Source organism: Glandiceps talaboti, chromosome 9, assembly GCF_964340395.1.
Source record: "Glandiceps talaboti chromosome 9, keGlaTala1.1, whole genome shotgun sequence".
Lineage (NCBI taxonomy): Eukaryota > Metazoa > Hemichordata > Enteropneusta > Spengelidae > Glandiceps > Glandiceps talaboti.
The window spans coordinates 6,749,723-6,767,755 of NC_135557.1; the positions used below are offsets into that span (position 1 = coordinate 6,749,723).

At 38.4% G+C, this 18,033-nt stretch overlaps 1 protein-coding gene across 1 annotated transcript in view; it reads right to left on the reverse strand.

The window, feature by feature from the left end:
- Window positions 1–1,347: 1,347 nt before the first annotated feature.
- The window catches only part of LOC144439709 (mitochondrial import receptor subunit TOM40 homolog), a 32,574-nt gene continuing 15,888 nt past the window's right edge, over window positions 1,348–18,033 (reverse strand). Inside the window, exons 5-6 of the mRNA XM_078128943.1 lie at window positions 3,622–3,795; window positions 1,348–3,029 (exon numbers count right to left, since the gene is read on the reverse strand). Coding sequence (XP_077985069.1) covers window positions 2,890–3,029; window positions 3,622–3,795 — 314 coding nt within the window. The 3' untranslated portion in view covers window positions 1,348–2,889. The remainder of the gene's footprint in view (window positions 3,030–3,621; window positions 3,796–18,033) is intronic.

The following is an 18,033-nucleotide window of genomic DNA, read 5'->3' on the forward strand; positions in this document are numbered from 1 at the left end:
CTGGCCTTTATTAACTCATAACATAACACTAATGTGACAACCTAGGATTGAAACCCTGGCCTTTAACTGATAACATAACACTAATGTGACAACCTGGGATTGAAACCCTGGCCTTTAACTGATAACATAACACTAATGTGAGAACCTGGGATTGAAACCCTGGCCTTTAACTCATAACATAATACTAATGTGAGAACCTGGGATTGAAACCCTGGCCTTTAACTGATAACATAACACTAATGTGAGAACCTGGGATTGAAACCCTGGCCTTTAACTCATAACATAACACTAATGTGAGAACCTGGGATTGAAACCCTGGCCTTTAACTCATAACATAACACTAATGTGAGAACCTGGGATTGAAACCCTGGCCTTTAACTGATAACATAACACTAATGTCAGAACCTGGGATTGAAACCCTGGCCTTTAACTCATAACATAACACTAATGTGAGAACCTGGGATTGAAACCCTGGCCTTTAACTCATAACATAACACTAATGTGAGAACCTAGGATTGAAACCCTAGCCTTTAACTGATAACATAACACTAATGTGAAAACCTGGGATTGAAACCCTGGCCTTTAACTGATAACATAATACTGTGAGAACCTGGGATTGAAACCCTGGCCTTTAACTGATAACATAACACTAATGTGAGAACCTGGGATTGAAACCCTGGCCTTACTCATAGCATAACACTAATGTGACAACCTAGGATTGAAACCCTGGCCTTTAAATTGTCTTTGTTACTAGATTATCTCAAATACTAGTACTCTTCAGTTGTAATATCAGTGTGTGGTCATGTCAAGAGTCAGTTCTACCTGACAGCCATATTTGGTTATGGTTAATTTACAAATGATTTCCCCGGACTCTAGTGGGGTGACTGGAAGTAGTAAACCAACAATGGAAAGTCTAGGTAACTGCGACTACAATTCCTGGTACCTGAAATAAAATATTACTGGCGACATGTAGGTGCATCATAAAAATAGCGGACATTCGATTTCTTGATCGACACCATACAATGTATTTCTCCTTCCACCTCGGACCACTATAGAGAATATTGGTCTGAGCCTCCGTGCACTTCACATGCATTATTTTTGGCGTCAGTGAGAATAAGTCAACCTTCTTGTTCTATTTTGACCCTTTAGCATGAGGTAAAAAGCTATTGCAGGTATCAAGAATTCTAGTAAGGTTGAAAAACAAAGTTATTGGATGGTAACCATAGAGATTGTGGCAGGTTGACCAAAGTGATGTGCGACAAATAATCAATGTGGAGTATTCAAGATAGAAAACAAACCGACAAATAAACTACAAAAATATGCATTAAAAACATTTTAATTTGCCATTTTTATCTTTTTGAATTTTATAGTTTGTCTTATGTAGCACATAATATATAATTAACCATTCTCAAACATTCACTTCATTCAGCAAGTAATTTAGTGACACATAAGGGGCCTCGTCATTGATTTCTTGTGACATAAGGGGCATTATCACTGCCTTTTTGAGACATGCAGGGCCTTGTCAGTGATTTCCTGACATAAGCAGCCTTGTCATTGATTTATTGTGACATAAGGGGCCATGCCATTGATTTCCGGTGACATAAGGGGCCTTGTCATTGATTTCCAGTGACATAAGGGGCCTTGTCATTGATTTCCAGTGACATAAGGGGCATTAATTACCACTGTGTCTTTGTCTCATACTGTCAAGGTCACCTAGGTAACATTACAATAATTTAAAAGACAAATTGAACAAAACAACTATCAAAATATTTATATATGCGTTTCATACATGTCAAAAGTTCTAATTATTAACACAACCCAAGTAGCAAAGGTATTTTCCTGACCCTAAATATCAAACATTTGCCTGTTTACAGTGCTAATGATACTTTGTTTGTCTCTCACACCACGTTTGTGTTGAGAACAAGACACCATTGGTAATTAGGTTTTGAAAATGTGCAAGTGAGCTATATCCTCACAACGCATTATCAAACACATGCATCTTAAATTTCAATAATTACATGTAAATTATCACATGCACACTTCACACGAGTCATGTGTTAACTCCTGTGTTCATCTCTGCTGTGCATGTTCACTTACATAATGACTTCATTTGAATAACATTGTCATGGTTGTAATCAGGTTATTTGGTGTACATTTACACAATGACTTCATTTGAATAATGTGGTTGTAATCAGGTTATTGGGCGAATATTTTCAATTCGAAAAAACATGTGATTCACGTTCTCAACACAAACATGGTGTGAGCGATAAACAGAGTACCAATAAACTGACTATTTAAACATATATGCGTCCGTTTTATTGAAATTGTTCTCCCCATTATAGAGAAAGCATGGGTAGCACCATCATTACCACCATCCAGGATACTACGCTTTGAAAATTTCAGTTTTGCTCCAAAAATGTTCTATCATCCTTGAGCCTCAGTTTTTCTCTTTACACGACAATATCCAAAGACTTTCAAATCAATAGAATTAGCTGATGCACGTTTTTCCATGTGTATGTGGTGCCAAGTATAAGCAGGCAAGAATGTGCCCCATGCATATATATTTTGCAAAAACATTATGCAAATTACTAAAACTAATATACATATCATCTTACAAAATGGCTGCCGTTTATTGCAATCTATGCTGGGGAGAACACGGTTCCAATATTAGTATTTATGACCATTTCTTATAACTTTCACTTTTCAATGTAAACTTTCACCACTTCACTGAAGGGGCTTGTTACTTCTTGCTGTAAGTTTCATGACATGTGGTAAGACTATGAAGGTCCTGAGTTATGCAATGTTCCTGTCTAGGTCACACTTATACAATTGTTCATTGCTTTTTTTTTAATTGTAACTCACACACTAAAATTTGTAATAAATTACTGTTTAACCAATCATTAAACCAAACCCTGCAAGGAATCTATTTTTGTTGTGATCTAGTACGCCACTAAGCATAAATGTGAATGGAATTGGTTGCAACTTCTTTTCCATAATGGCCGCCACTCGCCAATTTGTGTCCAAAGATCCTGAAGTCAAAGAAAATAGGAAATTTGTAGAATATAACTTATGCATTTGGAAAATATGAGTGACCTAAGGGGCCTAGTCACTATGAATCACTTGACTGAATAAAGACAGATAGATATTGGGGAATGCAATCAATATACCTCATAATGTAGAACAAATCGGGAAAAACTGTAAAACCTGTGACATAGACACGGGTACAGGTTGTCATGATGTGGAACAATCAGGGTATATAACCCACCTCTGTTCAAAGACAATAACTTACATGATATGATGGGTATTTACAAGAATGTTTGTGGTCAATCTAGAATCAACTGATATCAAATGAATAGTTGTATCTGATACTACGGGATTAGCCTATGAAACTGAGGCTCTATAAAGAGCAAAGTTCCAAGGATTCATGCACAGATAGTGGATAGTTAAATATGGCCACCATCCATTAATATTTGAAAAGACAGGGAAACTATATGCATTGTATGCCACCTTTGGGTCAGGTTTGAATCAAATATACATGTAAAAGATACAGCTGCAAGTGAATGACACCCCCACCCCCCCACCCCACACACACACACACCCTGTTAATACTAATGTACTTACCTCTAAATGTTAGATTGGCTTGTGGTACATCTACTTGGTAACCTAGTGTTGTGGCTGTTTCACCCATTCTACTTTCAAACTCCACTCCTACACTGACATTGTTTTGTCCTTTGTGAAAGTATGAAAAATGTAAAGTTGCTGGAGAAAATGCACCCGTTGCTATCCAGTTATCCCCTGTAACAAAGAAAAGAATTACACAATCAACACTTTTACAAAAACTTAATGTCACTGAAGATGAAAGACTACACCTCTTGATGTTGAGTTGTCAATTATAACAAGGACACTAAAGTATTGTATTTTGGTTTCACAAAGAGACGCCTCATTTTCTTCATTTCTTTTGTGCCTTAATTAATGAAGAAAGTTTTGTACCCAGAATTGCTCCAAATGATTGTTCATACAAGCAAATGAAAAAAAATGACATTAATATTATGCATGTATAATTCTTGATTTTAATTCAGGCTTGGGCTATGCAACAGGGATATGTTACATCTGGATGAATGGAACCTGTTACAAACAAGGAAAGTAAACAAATCATAACACTTGGCACAGGATGTCGAAAGTATTACATTCCATCATTTGATAAGAACAGTTTTATGGCCACTTTACATTGTTCACAAACAAATGTCCAGTTCCCCTGGTATTTCATGCACACATAAGGAGGCCACAAAACTGTTCTTATCAAACCTGGGTGTGTAATACAATTCTCTGCTATTCCAACATGCTGAGCCAAGTGGTATTAATCCAATTCATTTGTTTACTTTCCCTGTGTAAGAGGTTCCGGTCGTCCACAGTCTGATGTCAGCAGTTGTAAAAACTATGACAGCCTTATAGAGGTGGACAGACTTTCCTAGTTGGTCAAAAGTCTATGTCGGCATCACCAAAGCTCAGCTACACATGTACACATGTAGATGTAGCACCTATCCAGGCTCTGTAAGAGTCATCCCTGACCAATGTGTCCTCCGATGTTAGCCAAAATTTGTTGTTGTGGGTCAAAATGAGAAACTGGCATATCTTGTTAGCCACCACTTAGAAAGATATAGGGGAACACCAAATTTTGGTGCATCACTAGATATTGTGTGTGTCAGTGGTGCGTCAAATTGTCTTCACATGCGTTTCGTTTATATGGAATCGTGAATTTTAGCGTGGAGGAAAGAAGGGAACAAACGTATTCACGAGAGTATCGAAGTCACGCGTGAATTGGCGTGATCCCTAGCGAGAGCGCCTTGATCGATAGTGCTTCCCGCATTTTGACTACGTGTTCTTCCATATAAGGTAACGAGTTTACGGGTGTATAGCCGAACATGTGTCCGAAGATACCCGATCTTCAGTTTGCCAAGCAGTAATGGCGGCTACCATGGTCGAGTACCTGCTACGATCGTTCGAACGGCACATCTGTAACCCGCGTATCTTAAGCCCCTGAGTTCTCGGAAAGGTAACATTTTAACGATTGCCATGTACTTTGTTTGCGTTTTAAGATAATATAATCGATTTTTTATAGCTTCAAACCGATTTTTTATTATTTATGTGTGAATGAATGATCGACTGCATGGAGTGTCATAGCTTCGGATTTTGTGTGTATACTTTGGCTTTTCGATGTTGTGCGGGGTGTGATTGATTGGTGCCCTACTGTTCCCATGGTCACGGCATCTGTCAGCTGACCGGCAAGGCGCTAAATACGATTTTATGTTGTTTATTGCCAAAATGTCGTCAGCTTATAATTTTCAGTACCATCAAAGTTTGATCTTAAATCGTTGCCGGATTTGTGCTGGTAAATTACAGAGCACAAGTTATTTATGCGAAGATTATTCTGATGATATTGATATATGTTTTTCCGTTGACATCGTCCGAGATGAAATAAGTATTCATCCTACAAGGTTTTGTAAAGACTGCAAACGTAGCCTTGACACTAGTAAACAAAGGAGGGAAGCTGGTAGGAGTTATCGACCAGGGACAAATGCATATAATTGGGAAAGACATCCAAGGACTGGCAGTTGTCCAATTTGCACAGCACTAAGTAGGGCAGGTAGGAAGAGAAAACTGACTAAAAACAGGGGCAGTAAACAGCAGCCAGGTACAGCTTTATCAGCTAAATTACTTAAGATTAGTCATGGTGCAGGTGAGCATGGGTCAATGCCAGTAGACAATGTCCTACTAGATATGGTGAGAAGGAAATCTGGTAACAACTTAGGGTGTCATGTTAACCTAAGTAAAGACAGATTTCCTTTGTTGAACCAAGACCTAGATATTGAGTGCCCTATATGTAAGGATGTGGTTGACGGGTGCGTCCAGTTACAGTGTGAGGGTCCACACATATTTTGCTGTGAATGTTTGTGTGAATGGCTGTCTGTTTCCAGTACTTGCCCTGTTTGCCGGGTCCAAATCGATGTCAGTAGTGTAGCATCTGTCCCACTCCCATTTTCCAAACTATTGGCGGACCAGCTAGTTGTATGTGACAACGTCATTACTGGATGTGCGGCGACCATTAAGTTAGGAGACTTACATATGCACGTGAGCAATTGTAAGTTCACACCTATAAGTCATGATCATTACTACTGTACATACAAACCAAAGACGAAGGAAAAGAAGCAAGAAGAGTATGTACAACAGTCAAATCCAGCATGTGCATTACAGCAGTCACCAATAGACAGTATCATGGTTGTGAAAGACAACATAGAGGAGCTGTCTGGTCTTAGACAGTTCGAGGAACTGTCTACAGCTATAGTGAAATACAAGCTTCACACTGAAGGCAACACTGTTAAATTCAAAACAAAAGGCCAGGTAAGTTCTTTGTTCTTATATTCTAGCTTGTTCTTGCAATGATGAGCGGAGAATTAGTTTTGAACTTCTTCACTGAAAGTTGTTGCTGTATACGTATATTGAGAATGTTGTGAAGTTTTGTCATGCTAAGTGCATCAGTGATATCCATTTGTTACTGAATATATCAAATATGACATTGGTGACTGTACATTGTTTCACCCACACCCTTGATATAATGTTTCAAAATATTTTTTTTCTGGTAAAATAAACAAATATCTTAATTCTTTATTTTTATTTTACCCAGCCAATTGTAATGACAAAAACAAAAAAATCAAGGAAATCCAGCTCTGAGTGTTCTAAAAGAACATTAAGTGACCGCTCCAAGATGATAACAGAAGTTCGTCAGAGTATAAGTGGTGGAGGTGATGCAACAACTCATCAGGCTGTGGCAGAAATGCATCGGATGAGTGCACAGGAAAGAAATTCTTTATTGAGGTCATCTGGTCTGTTGCCTAATGTTCAGCCTGGGGCAGGTTTGCTGTTAAAGGCAGACACTGGTGCAACATGGTCAAGCTTACGCAAAGTCAGGAGGTATATTGTATATCTACATGTGTAGCTATTATGTGTCTCGTTCATCAATAGTTTCTTACACTATCAGATATGTTTTGTTTCTTTTCAAAATTTGTCATGGTTTGTCTATTGCCAGTACAATAATATATAATAGTTTTTTGAAGTGTCAGTGTTGTGCACAGAAAGATAAACATTTGAATGTACATGTGTCATGAAATAGTTGATTAGTGCAAGACATTTTGTCATATATTTATTTCTACTAATTTATTACCTTGCTGTTTGGTTTATCACAAGAGGGACATACAGTTGTATATATTTGACTGCATAATACCTGCATAACTACAGAAGTTTGTCTAGAAATTGTTTGTATGAAGCAAACGGATTAACTTTGAAATTGTCAAGATTTTGTTGTTGTTGCTTTCTATTTTGTATCCCTTATTTCATTTCATTCTAGATGGCTCAGACAATGGAATATAACCATTGATAGTGAAAAGAAAGATAGAAAACGGGCAAAAGAGCTGCAGTTTGTTCTTCAAGCTCAAAACCTCCCTTTCACTTTCACTGTAAAAGGAAGTGATGGCAGCAGATTGCGAGAATTGAGGATGGCTCCTTGTGTCGCCGTGTCTGATCTGACAAATGCAGTCATAAGAAGACTGAATGATCTTGAGAGGTATCAAAATATTAAATTTGGATATTTTTACTTTTTTCAGCTTATATACCAGTGCTAACGAGACAGTTTGTGAGTGGTGACTAATGAAACTCTTTCTCTTTCAGTTTGAAGTAATGCCATGTTGCTGTTAGAGTGCTCGGAGAATGAATAGATATATGTAACTCTCACATACTGTACTCTGTCAGTGCAGTGTACTCATACTACCAATACCTACCACTCACATACTGTACTCTGTCAGTACAGTGTACTCATACTACCAATACCTACCACTCACATATTGTACTCTGTCAGTACAGTGTATTCATACTACCAATACCTACCACTCACATATTGTACTCTGCCAGTGTAGTGTACTCGTACAACCAATACCTACCACTCACATACTGTACTCTGTCAGTACAGTGTACTCATACAACCAATACCTACCACTCACATACTGTACTCTGTCAGTACAGTGTACTCATACTACCAATACCTACCACTCACATACTGTACTCTGTCAGTACAGTGTACTCATACAACCAATACCTACCACTCACATACTGTACTCTGTCAGTACAGTGTACTCATACAACCAATACCTACCACTCACATACTGTACTCTGTCAGTACAGTGTACTCATACTACCAATACCTACCACTCACATACTGTACTCTGTCAGTGCAGTGTACTCATACAACCAATACCTACCACTCACATACTGTACTCTGTCAGTACAGTGTACTCATACTACCAATACCTACCACCCACATACTGTACTCTGTCAGTACAGTGTACTCATACTACCAATACCTACCACTCACATACTGTACTCTGTCAGTACAGTGTACTCATACAACCAATACCTACCATCCACACATTGTACTCTGTCAGTACAGTGTACTCATACTACCAATACCTACCACTCACATACTGTACTCTGTCAGTACAGTGTACTCATACTACCAATACCTACCACTCACATACTGTACTCTGTCAGTACAGTGTACTCATACTACCAATACCTACCACTCACATACTGTACTCTGTCAGTACAGTGTACTCATACAACCAATACCTACCATTCACATACTGTACTCTGCCAGTACAGTGTACTCATACTACCAATACCTACCACTCACATACTGTACTCTGTCAGTACAGTGTACTCATACTACCAATACCTACCACTCACATACTGTACTCTGTCAGTACAGTGTACTCATACTACCAATACCTACCACTCACATACTGTACTCTGTCAGTACAGTGTACTCATACTACCAATACCTACCACTCACATACTGTACTCTGTCAGTACAGTGTACTCATACTACCAATACCTACCACTCACATACTGTACTCTGTCAGTACAGTGTACTCATACTACCAATACTTACCACTCACATACTGTACTCTGTCAGTACAGTGTACTCATACAACCAATACCTACCACTCACATACTGTACTCTGTCAGTACAGTGTACTCATACTACCAATACCTACCACTCACATACTGTACTCTGTCAGTACAGTGTACTCATACTACCAATACCTACCACTCACATACTGTACTCTGTCAGTACAGTGTACTCATACTACCAATACTTACCACTCACATACTGTACTCTGTCAGTACAGTGTACTCATACAACCAATACCTACCACTCACATACTGTACTCTGTCAGTACAGTGTACTCATACTACCAATACCTACCACTCACACATTGTACTTTGTCAGTGCAGTGTACTCATACACCAATACCTACCAATCACATACTGTACTCTGTTAGTGCAGTGTACTCATACACCAATACCTACCACTCACATACTGTACTCTGTCAGTGCAGTGTACACATACACCAATACCTACCATCCACATACTGTACTTTGTCAGTGCAGTGTACTCATACACCAATACCTACCACTCACATACTGTACTCTGTCAGTGCAGTGTACACATACACCAATACCTACCATCCACATACTGTACTCTGCCAGTACAGTGTACTCATACAACCAATACCTACCATCCACATACTGTACTCTGTCAGTACAGTGTACACATACACCAATACCTACCACTCACATACTGTACTCTGTCAGTACAGTGTACTCATACACCAATACCTACCACTCACATACTGTACTCTGTCAGTGCAGTGTACACATACACCAATACCTACCATCCACATACTGTACTCTGTCAGTACAGTGTACTCATACTACCAATACCTACCACTCACACATTGTACTCTGTCAGTACAGTGTACTCATACTACCAATACCTACCACTCACATACTGTACTCTGTCAGTACAGTGTACTCATACTACCAATACCTACCACTCACATACTGTACTCTGTCAGTACAGTGTACTCATACTACCAATACCTACCACTCACATACTGTACTCTGTCAGTACAGTGTACTCATACAACCAATACCTACCACTCACATACTGTACTCTGCCAGTACAGTGTATTCATACTACCAATACCTACCACTCACATACTGTACTCTGTCAGTGCAGTGTACTCATACTACCAATACCTACCACTCACACATTGTACTCTGTCAGTACAGTGTACTCATACAACCAATACCTACCACTCACATACTGTACTCTGTCAGTACAGTGTACTCATACTACCAATACCTACCACTCACATACTGTACTCTGTCAGTACAGTGTACTCATACTACCAATACCTACCACTCACATACTGTACTCTGTTAGTGCAGTGTACTCATACTACCAATACCTACCACTCACATACTGTACTCTGCCAGTACAGTGTACTCATACTACCAATACCTACCACTCACATACTGTACTCTGCCAGTACAGTGTACTCATACTACCAATACCTACCACTCACATACTGTACTCTGTCAGTACAGTGTACTCATACTACCAATACCTACCACTCACATACTGTACTCTGTCAGTACAGTGTACTCATACTACCAATACCTACCACTCACATACTGTACTCTGTCAGTACAGTGTACTCATACTACCAATACCTACCACTCACATACTGTACTCTGTCAGTACAGTGTACTCATACTACCAATACCTACCACTCACATACTGTACTCTGTCAGTACAGTGTACTCATACTACCAATACCTACCACTCACACATTGTACTCTGCCAGTACAGTGTATTCATACTACCAATACCTACCACTCACATACTGTACTCTGCCAGTACAGTGTATTCATACACCAATACCTACCACTCACATACTGTACTCTGTCAGTACAGTGTACTCATACTACCAATACCTACCATCCACATACTGTACTCTGCCAGTACAGTGTACTCATACTACCAATACCTACCATCCACATACTGTACTCTGCCATTACCTACCATTTACTAACTACATTGTACTCTGTGTTGTCATAAAATTTGGATCTAGATATAAGCTCTACCATTTGCATAGCATAAACCATTATCACTTCCTTCTTACAGAACCAGTAAGCTTGTATCCCACAGTATCATTCCATCAACTGAGGTGTGGGTGAAGATAGGGGGTGACCATGGAGGAGGAAGTATGAAATCTGTGTTCCAGATTTTGAATGTGTCTGAGCCCAACAGCTGTGACAACACAGTTGTCTGGAATTTGTTCCAAGCTAAAGACACAGACAAGAACCTTCGCACAGCAATGCAACTGAATAGAGACCAAGTCAATTTACTTGATGGTCATGAATGGAAGTAGGTTTATTTTATATGTATATACTTGGCTATAATGTGGTCTCCTTCTTATTTCAGATTTATTGTCTGCTGTCTTTTACACTCAATAATCACTACATTAACCAACATATGTTTAAATCACCCAGGGAGAAATCACTTGTGGTCTTGATAGTTGGGGATTACGAGTATCTCCTGAAGATCTATGGATTATCTGGCCCAAGTGGTATGTGACCATATACATGATATACATTGTATTTATAATAACCATAAGTTTGCTCTCAAGTAGCCAGCAACATCACATGACTGTCTCGAACAAACATGCTGTCCCAAATCAGAGTACATATAATTTTGTGGTCATATCTGGCCATATTCAATGACAGCAGTCCATAATATATTGGAAAGAAAACAATTTTTATTTTTAACGTTCCTGGTATTCCTTAGGTGTCAGCTGCATAAAGTAGTCATATTATTCCACTGAAACAACACAGTAACCATCCGCTAGAGTATCATTTATATATACTATATTTCTTCATCTCAACATCTAACAATCTCAGTTGTAGCCTCAATTTTAAGGGGTCCTCTGTCAGGACAGCATGAGTTCAGAGCAATATATCATCTTCACATTGATAACAAATATAGGCAACTTATTAATTTGTAGAATGCTCTTTCAGATGTTCAGCATATAGATATCAGATCACCAAATATTGTTTGTTTATTTTCATTGCAGTGAGACCAGTAGTATCTACATTTAGCTAACCCCCTATGTTTTATTCATAGGAAAACACTTTTGTCTTTGGTGTCTTGTCACCAGAGACACTGCAAACATGGCACCTGACAAAAGGCCATCAATTGAATGTAGAACCCTGTCACATATTAAAGCGGACTACGCCAACTTCCAAGAAAATGGAAGTGTGTTCAAAGATGCCAAGCAATACAACAACTGACTTACTGTGTAAGGCAACCATACTTTGACATACCATTGTGCAGGGTTAGTATTCACTTACATAGTAAAATTGATTTCAGCTTTGCTTTCATTTTCAGGCACCACATACAGTTAAATACTGATCATATCAATTCTTTCATATACAGGTTGCTCTCCCTGTCCTGCATATTTCACTAGGCATCTTTCATAAATTTTTCAAATTACTACAATCTGCCTGTCAGCTACTGGACATCAAAATCTTCACCTTCTTGGTGAAATCAGATGATGTCGATGAGCCTGTCCTGCTGTCAGAGCAGTTTGAAGAGTATTCCAAAATGGTCCATCAGATAGTTCAACTTGAGTCTGAGGCTGATACTCTCAAAGAGACAGCTGACAATCTCAGCTGTCGAATAGAGAGTATTATGCTGCAGGACGACAGTGATGACGATAGTGATGATGATGACGGTGGTGTATCACTCAATGAGTTGAGACACATGGAAGAAACCAAAGCTATTTCTTACAAGCAGGCTGATGACAAGGTTAATAATATTTTGACTTTTTAGTGCAACTGAAATTGACATAAATGGAGAATAAATCAACACAACGGAAATGTTTCTGGTTGTCACCCATTACTTTACAGCTGACAATATATTGTGTGTTGGGTCATAATGGGCCAGTAGTTGAATGTGAGTGTAGAAACATACATGTATATATTACTAGGGCAATTACATTTTATATACAACATTAATGATATGTATTCAATTCACAGGGTGACATATAATAACTATGTACTTGTGTGTATGTACTTTTAGAGAACAGAAGCAGAAGAGCTGAGAGAGAAATTGCCTCTCCATGCAGGTTACATGGTGAAAGGTTTAGAGTCTGCTTTGGCAGGAATTAATGTATACCTACAAAGCTACCATAGCCAGGCCTTTGTAGGAAACCATGTAGATAAATGTTGCAAGGTTTGTAGGGAAAAAATTCAAAATTAGAGTATTCTTGAAATTCCATGCACTAAACAATTTGTTCTACTGACCCAGCTTGTGCGATAGACAAGCGATAGTTTTATGTATTGGCTTGTTTGCATGTCTAACCTTCCAACAGTTTAGTCATACATTGATTTGCATTGACAAGGTTTCATTGTTACTAATTGTTACTAATTTTGTTTACAGTGTTAACTGTTGAAAAGTTTGTTTTACAGTTTACTATGTTTTATCAGCATGCTTTGTTTCAGTTCCATATTCAGATTCTACCTGTTCTTGTATTGGAGTTCAAACAGTAAGTAATTTTCAGTTCTCAGTCTAATAATTTAACTTATTTACAGCCGAAAAATGCCAGCTTACTATGTGACAGTGTGGTGAAAACTACTGAGAGAGTTTGTCCCCAATTACTCCATGAAGCTCGTACGATTGTGGCAAAATACCAGGCACTATTTACATACTTTAGCCAGAGCCACAATCTCTATTCAGTTAGTCATGACTTAACCAATGAAGAGATAGACGTGTTAGGTATGTGGTGTTAGATAGGTCACACACACACACACAATGCATGTGACATAGTTGAAATTTTACAACGGTATCACAAATGAACAAGCACAATATTTCAGTACCTACTATTTTTCAATAGAAGTACAACAACCATAGTCCATAGAACACATTTTGTGTGTTTCTATCTTTGTAATTAAACTCTTCTCTTTACAGGTAGCCATTTAAGACAAAAGTACAAACTTGAATGACATATTCTCAAAAACAATACTCAAACCTAGCATTGATTTGTCACTGAGATATCTGTGAACCCGTTTGATTCTCTGTGTATTTCCATAATGTAACAATCTTTATTAGACACTTTCACAATTGATCTGGATCAAAGATAATAAAATGTATAATTTTATCTGTTTATTTTTCTTTTATATCTACAGAGTCAACAATTACCAAGATGATGGATCATTACAGGGTTTACTTCCCTAATGCAAATGTTTTTCCAAAACTACATATGCTGGAGAGCCATGTTGTACAGAGGGTGAGGGAATTTAAGCGTGGATTGGGGTTCTTTTCTGAACAGGGCATTGAAGCTATCCACCACAAATTCAACAAAAGTTTGGTAAATTTCCAAAGTATGCCTGGGGATGATCTGAAGAAAGTCCAGTGTTTAATGAATGACCACCATGTCACAGTACATCCAGACCAATGTAAACCAATAATTGCTCGAAGGGGGAACTACAAAAAGGGTGGCAAATAGGACAAAACAAAGTGTAACTATGTAAAAAAAATGTAACTTAAATATGTAAATATGAAAAAATCAAATAAAATGTCAATATTATCAAAGTTCACAGAATCATTGTTTACTTGAATGAGTATTGCAAGTGTTATGTGTGCATTTGTGTAGGCGCTCCTTATTGTGGAAAACAATTGACGTCTGCATGTTTGAGTAATAATGTATGTCCAGATAAAAGTACCTGATATTGTAGTGAAATCTAGTGTAACTTTGTGAAGTTTTTGAGTAGCAGTAATATACAAACACAAGCATGAGTTAACATCTCCATCACAAGTGAAAACAATGTTGTAAGTCCCTTTTCAAATCAGGTTTATTTTACGTAATGAGAGCAACTATGGAATTGAAATTCAAAATAAACTATAAATATTAAAATTTCCTTTTAAATAATGACATATTTTCATTATGCATCCAAACTTGGACACTTCATGACAAAAAACCCCGTTTTTTCAACAAAATATTAACTACAATAAGCAGTAAACTTGAGTAAACAACTAAACAAAAGAATCATAAAGTGGACGTTGAGGGCGCAATCCAACATGGCGGCTCTCTATCTAAGTTTCCATAGGGAAACGCATGTGTCTTAGAGGGCACGCTGTCCCTGTATGCTCGAGTCATTATTCCTGGTGTACCCCTAAACTTTACATATGTATAAAAAGTGAGACTCAGCTGGATGGTAGAGCCTACCTACCGAGTCAGGACATGTAGAATACTTGTTATGGGTTTGGGTCAGTTGCAGAAAATCCTGTCTCAAGCAGGATTGGACCCATGAAGTCCTGACATACAGTTCTTTGACTACTTCGATCATCAAAACAAACCAGTTTGCATCTATAACTAGCGTATTTACATCACAATCTATGATTTTGCTGTGTTGTTTTACTAACCACTTGTAGTGCTATCAATGGAAACCACTTACATTGTCAATGGCAGTTATCAGTATGCCTAATTGTAGATATTTAGGTAGACTGTCGACAGTCGCTCGCGCCTTTTTTGCCCAAAGTTTTATCTAAACTCCGATCCCGCGCAACACTAGTCTAATCGCAAATTGAGGGCCGAAGGCCCGAGGTCGAGGGCCGAAGGCCCGAGCGACTGTTGTCCCTTGCCGCATCTCCCTTGCTATTACTTATTCATGATGTGACGTCATTTAATGGGGCGGTACTCTATCGTATAATTTGCATACAGTTCAATGTAAGGTTACTCAACGTGCAACACACGTAAACTGCAGCGCAAATTTGACCTCGTAAATGCATTTTGATGGTCATAATCAAGTACTTTTTCCTTTCCTATCTTTCTTTGTTAAAGCTTGAAACCGCGCGTTTTTATAACATTCGTAAATGACGTCGTTGACAAACTCGACGCCCGATACATTGTCATGCTCAATAGTCTATTGCCATGTTTAGCATGCAGCTAGCTGTTACAGTGGTACTGGAGCATGTGGAGCGAGAGAGTGCTACGGAAGTCGACTTATTGTACCAACTCCGACCGACACTCCAGTCAAGCAACAGATGTTTTGGACACCTTTTTTACCTTCCCTCGACTGCAGCTAGCATATTATATAGTAATAATATTCATGTATAAAATGTTTGATAGTGAGGCGCAGATAATGTGCAAATGGTAGACGTTCTACCTGAAACAGAAAAGTGCCTCCATATTTACCACGGCACGGAGATCGTGCTCCGATCCGACACGTCTTCAACTAGTGCCTCCACAGAGTACTGAGTCTATATATACCTAACGCTATTGTACCCCATTATTTCAGATTCTGATTGAGGAGTCAATTTACGTAATCTTTATCACGATGCTATATGATATGACAGTTTGTTGTGTCTTTTCCTTGATGTTTTCTTTTTATGTGATTTTTGTTGTTGATGTGGGGGGGGGGGGTGAACCTTTGGGTCGGCCGCTAGGTTGTTACCACTTCCCTATTGTTTAGCAAAATTACCACAAATAAAAGGGTCTTCGCCGTTTATATACGGGATTATATTAGAGCTATCATTGTATCAATGAGGATACTACTGGGACAATTGCAGACTAGATGTTGTTAGCTGTATCGCGAGAACGATCGGAGCATGGAAGTATAACCCACAGGCCTGCGACTTCATAGCCCGGGCTTCATAGGCTATGGACTTGTCACTTCCTGTCAGTACACTAACGAAAACATCTTTCCCAGAGACATAGGTATCTATAATTCTTCTCTGAAAGTCTTTCAAGTGCGAGTATCAAAGTTTTTCCAATGCGTCTCGATGTGTTGACTCGCTTGGTGACTACGCCATGTTCATTTTGATTGACAAGCTTTGCGAACTATGACCTAAATGTCAATAGTCTACAAACTGAATGTTCCTATTGTTATCGCATGAGGGCGCGGCAAGGGACAACAGTCGCTTGGGCCTTCGCAATACGGCCCTCGATATCAGTTTGCGATTATACTATTACTAGTGTTGCGCCGGACCGGAGTTTAGATAAAACGTAGGGAAAAAGGCGCGAGCGACTGTCGACAGTCTAATATTTAGGTAATACAAATTATAATGTAACTCCTTGTAAAAAAATTCACTGAGGACGGGGCATCTGAATGGCAGACAATTTATAAAATTCCTACAATTTAGAATGGTATTTAGATCACCTAAACAGCGAATATATCATTGTAAAAATTTTATGTGCACTAAGGGAGAGACATCTGAATGGCAGACATTTTATAAACTTTCTATATGGTTTTGCATAGCACTGATTGGAACATCATGTCGTGAACAGTTCTTAATTCAAACACCCGTACGAATTCTCCCATCAAATTTCAACTTGTTTGTGTTTATGTTTTTGACCCAAGTCACAACCTGTGATGTGATTATTTCACTTTGAACAACTTCCCAACTAGACACCATAAGTAATGTCCCCACTAAATAAATACCAAGGCAATTGGTCTGGCAGTTTTTGAGTTTAAGTCGTCCACACACACACACACACACACACACACACACACTCCGCACCATGCCTGTAGAACTATTATTGAATAGAAGAATGACGATGATAGGAAAAGAAATGGGGCTAAAATTTTCTGCAAACATGTTTTTAACTTCAAAATTTTAAAACTTTAAAATCAATTACCAGTAACACCATGGCAAATGTAAGTACATGTACATACATATCCGATGGTAATATACACTAAAAGTATGGTAATCACTGTCAATTTCCAAAAATTCTTTGTTCAAACACTGTTTTGTTCATTGGCGAGACAAGTGTTGGCATCAGCCATTACTTTACCAGAATTGTGAAAACACAGATAAAAGAGAAATCTCTTCATCTGTGGTGAAATACAGCAAGTACATGTAATCATACGGAAATCATCCCTGGCCACTTAACTTTAACTTTAGAAAGTGTCGGATATTTAGATGTGAAGAAAAAAATATCTAACGATATATATCAAACACTTGACGATCTAGATACTGTTCTGAACTTTTTATAAAATGACAACCGTTTAGATGGACTGACTTTGGTGTGAAAAACGTTAAGATACCACTGACAAATACAAGATGAAAATGAA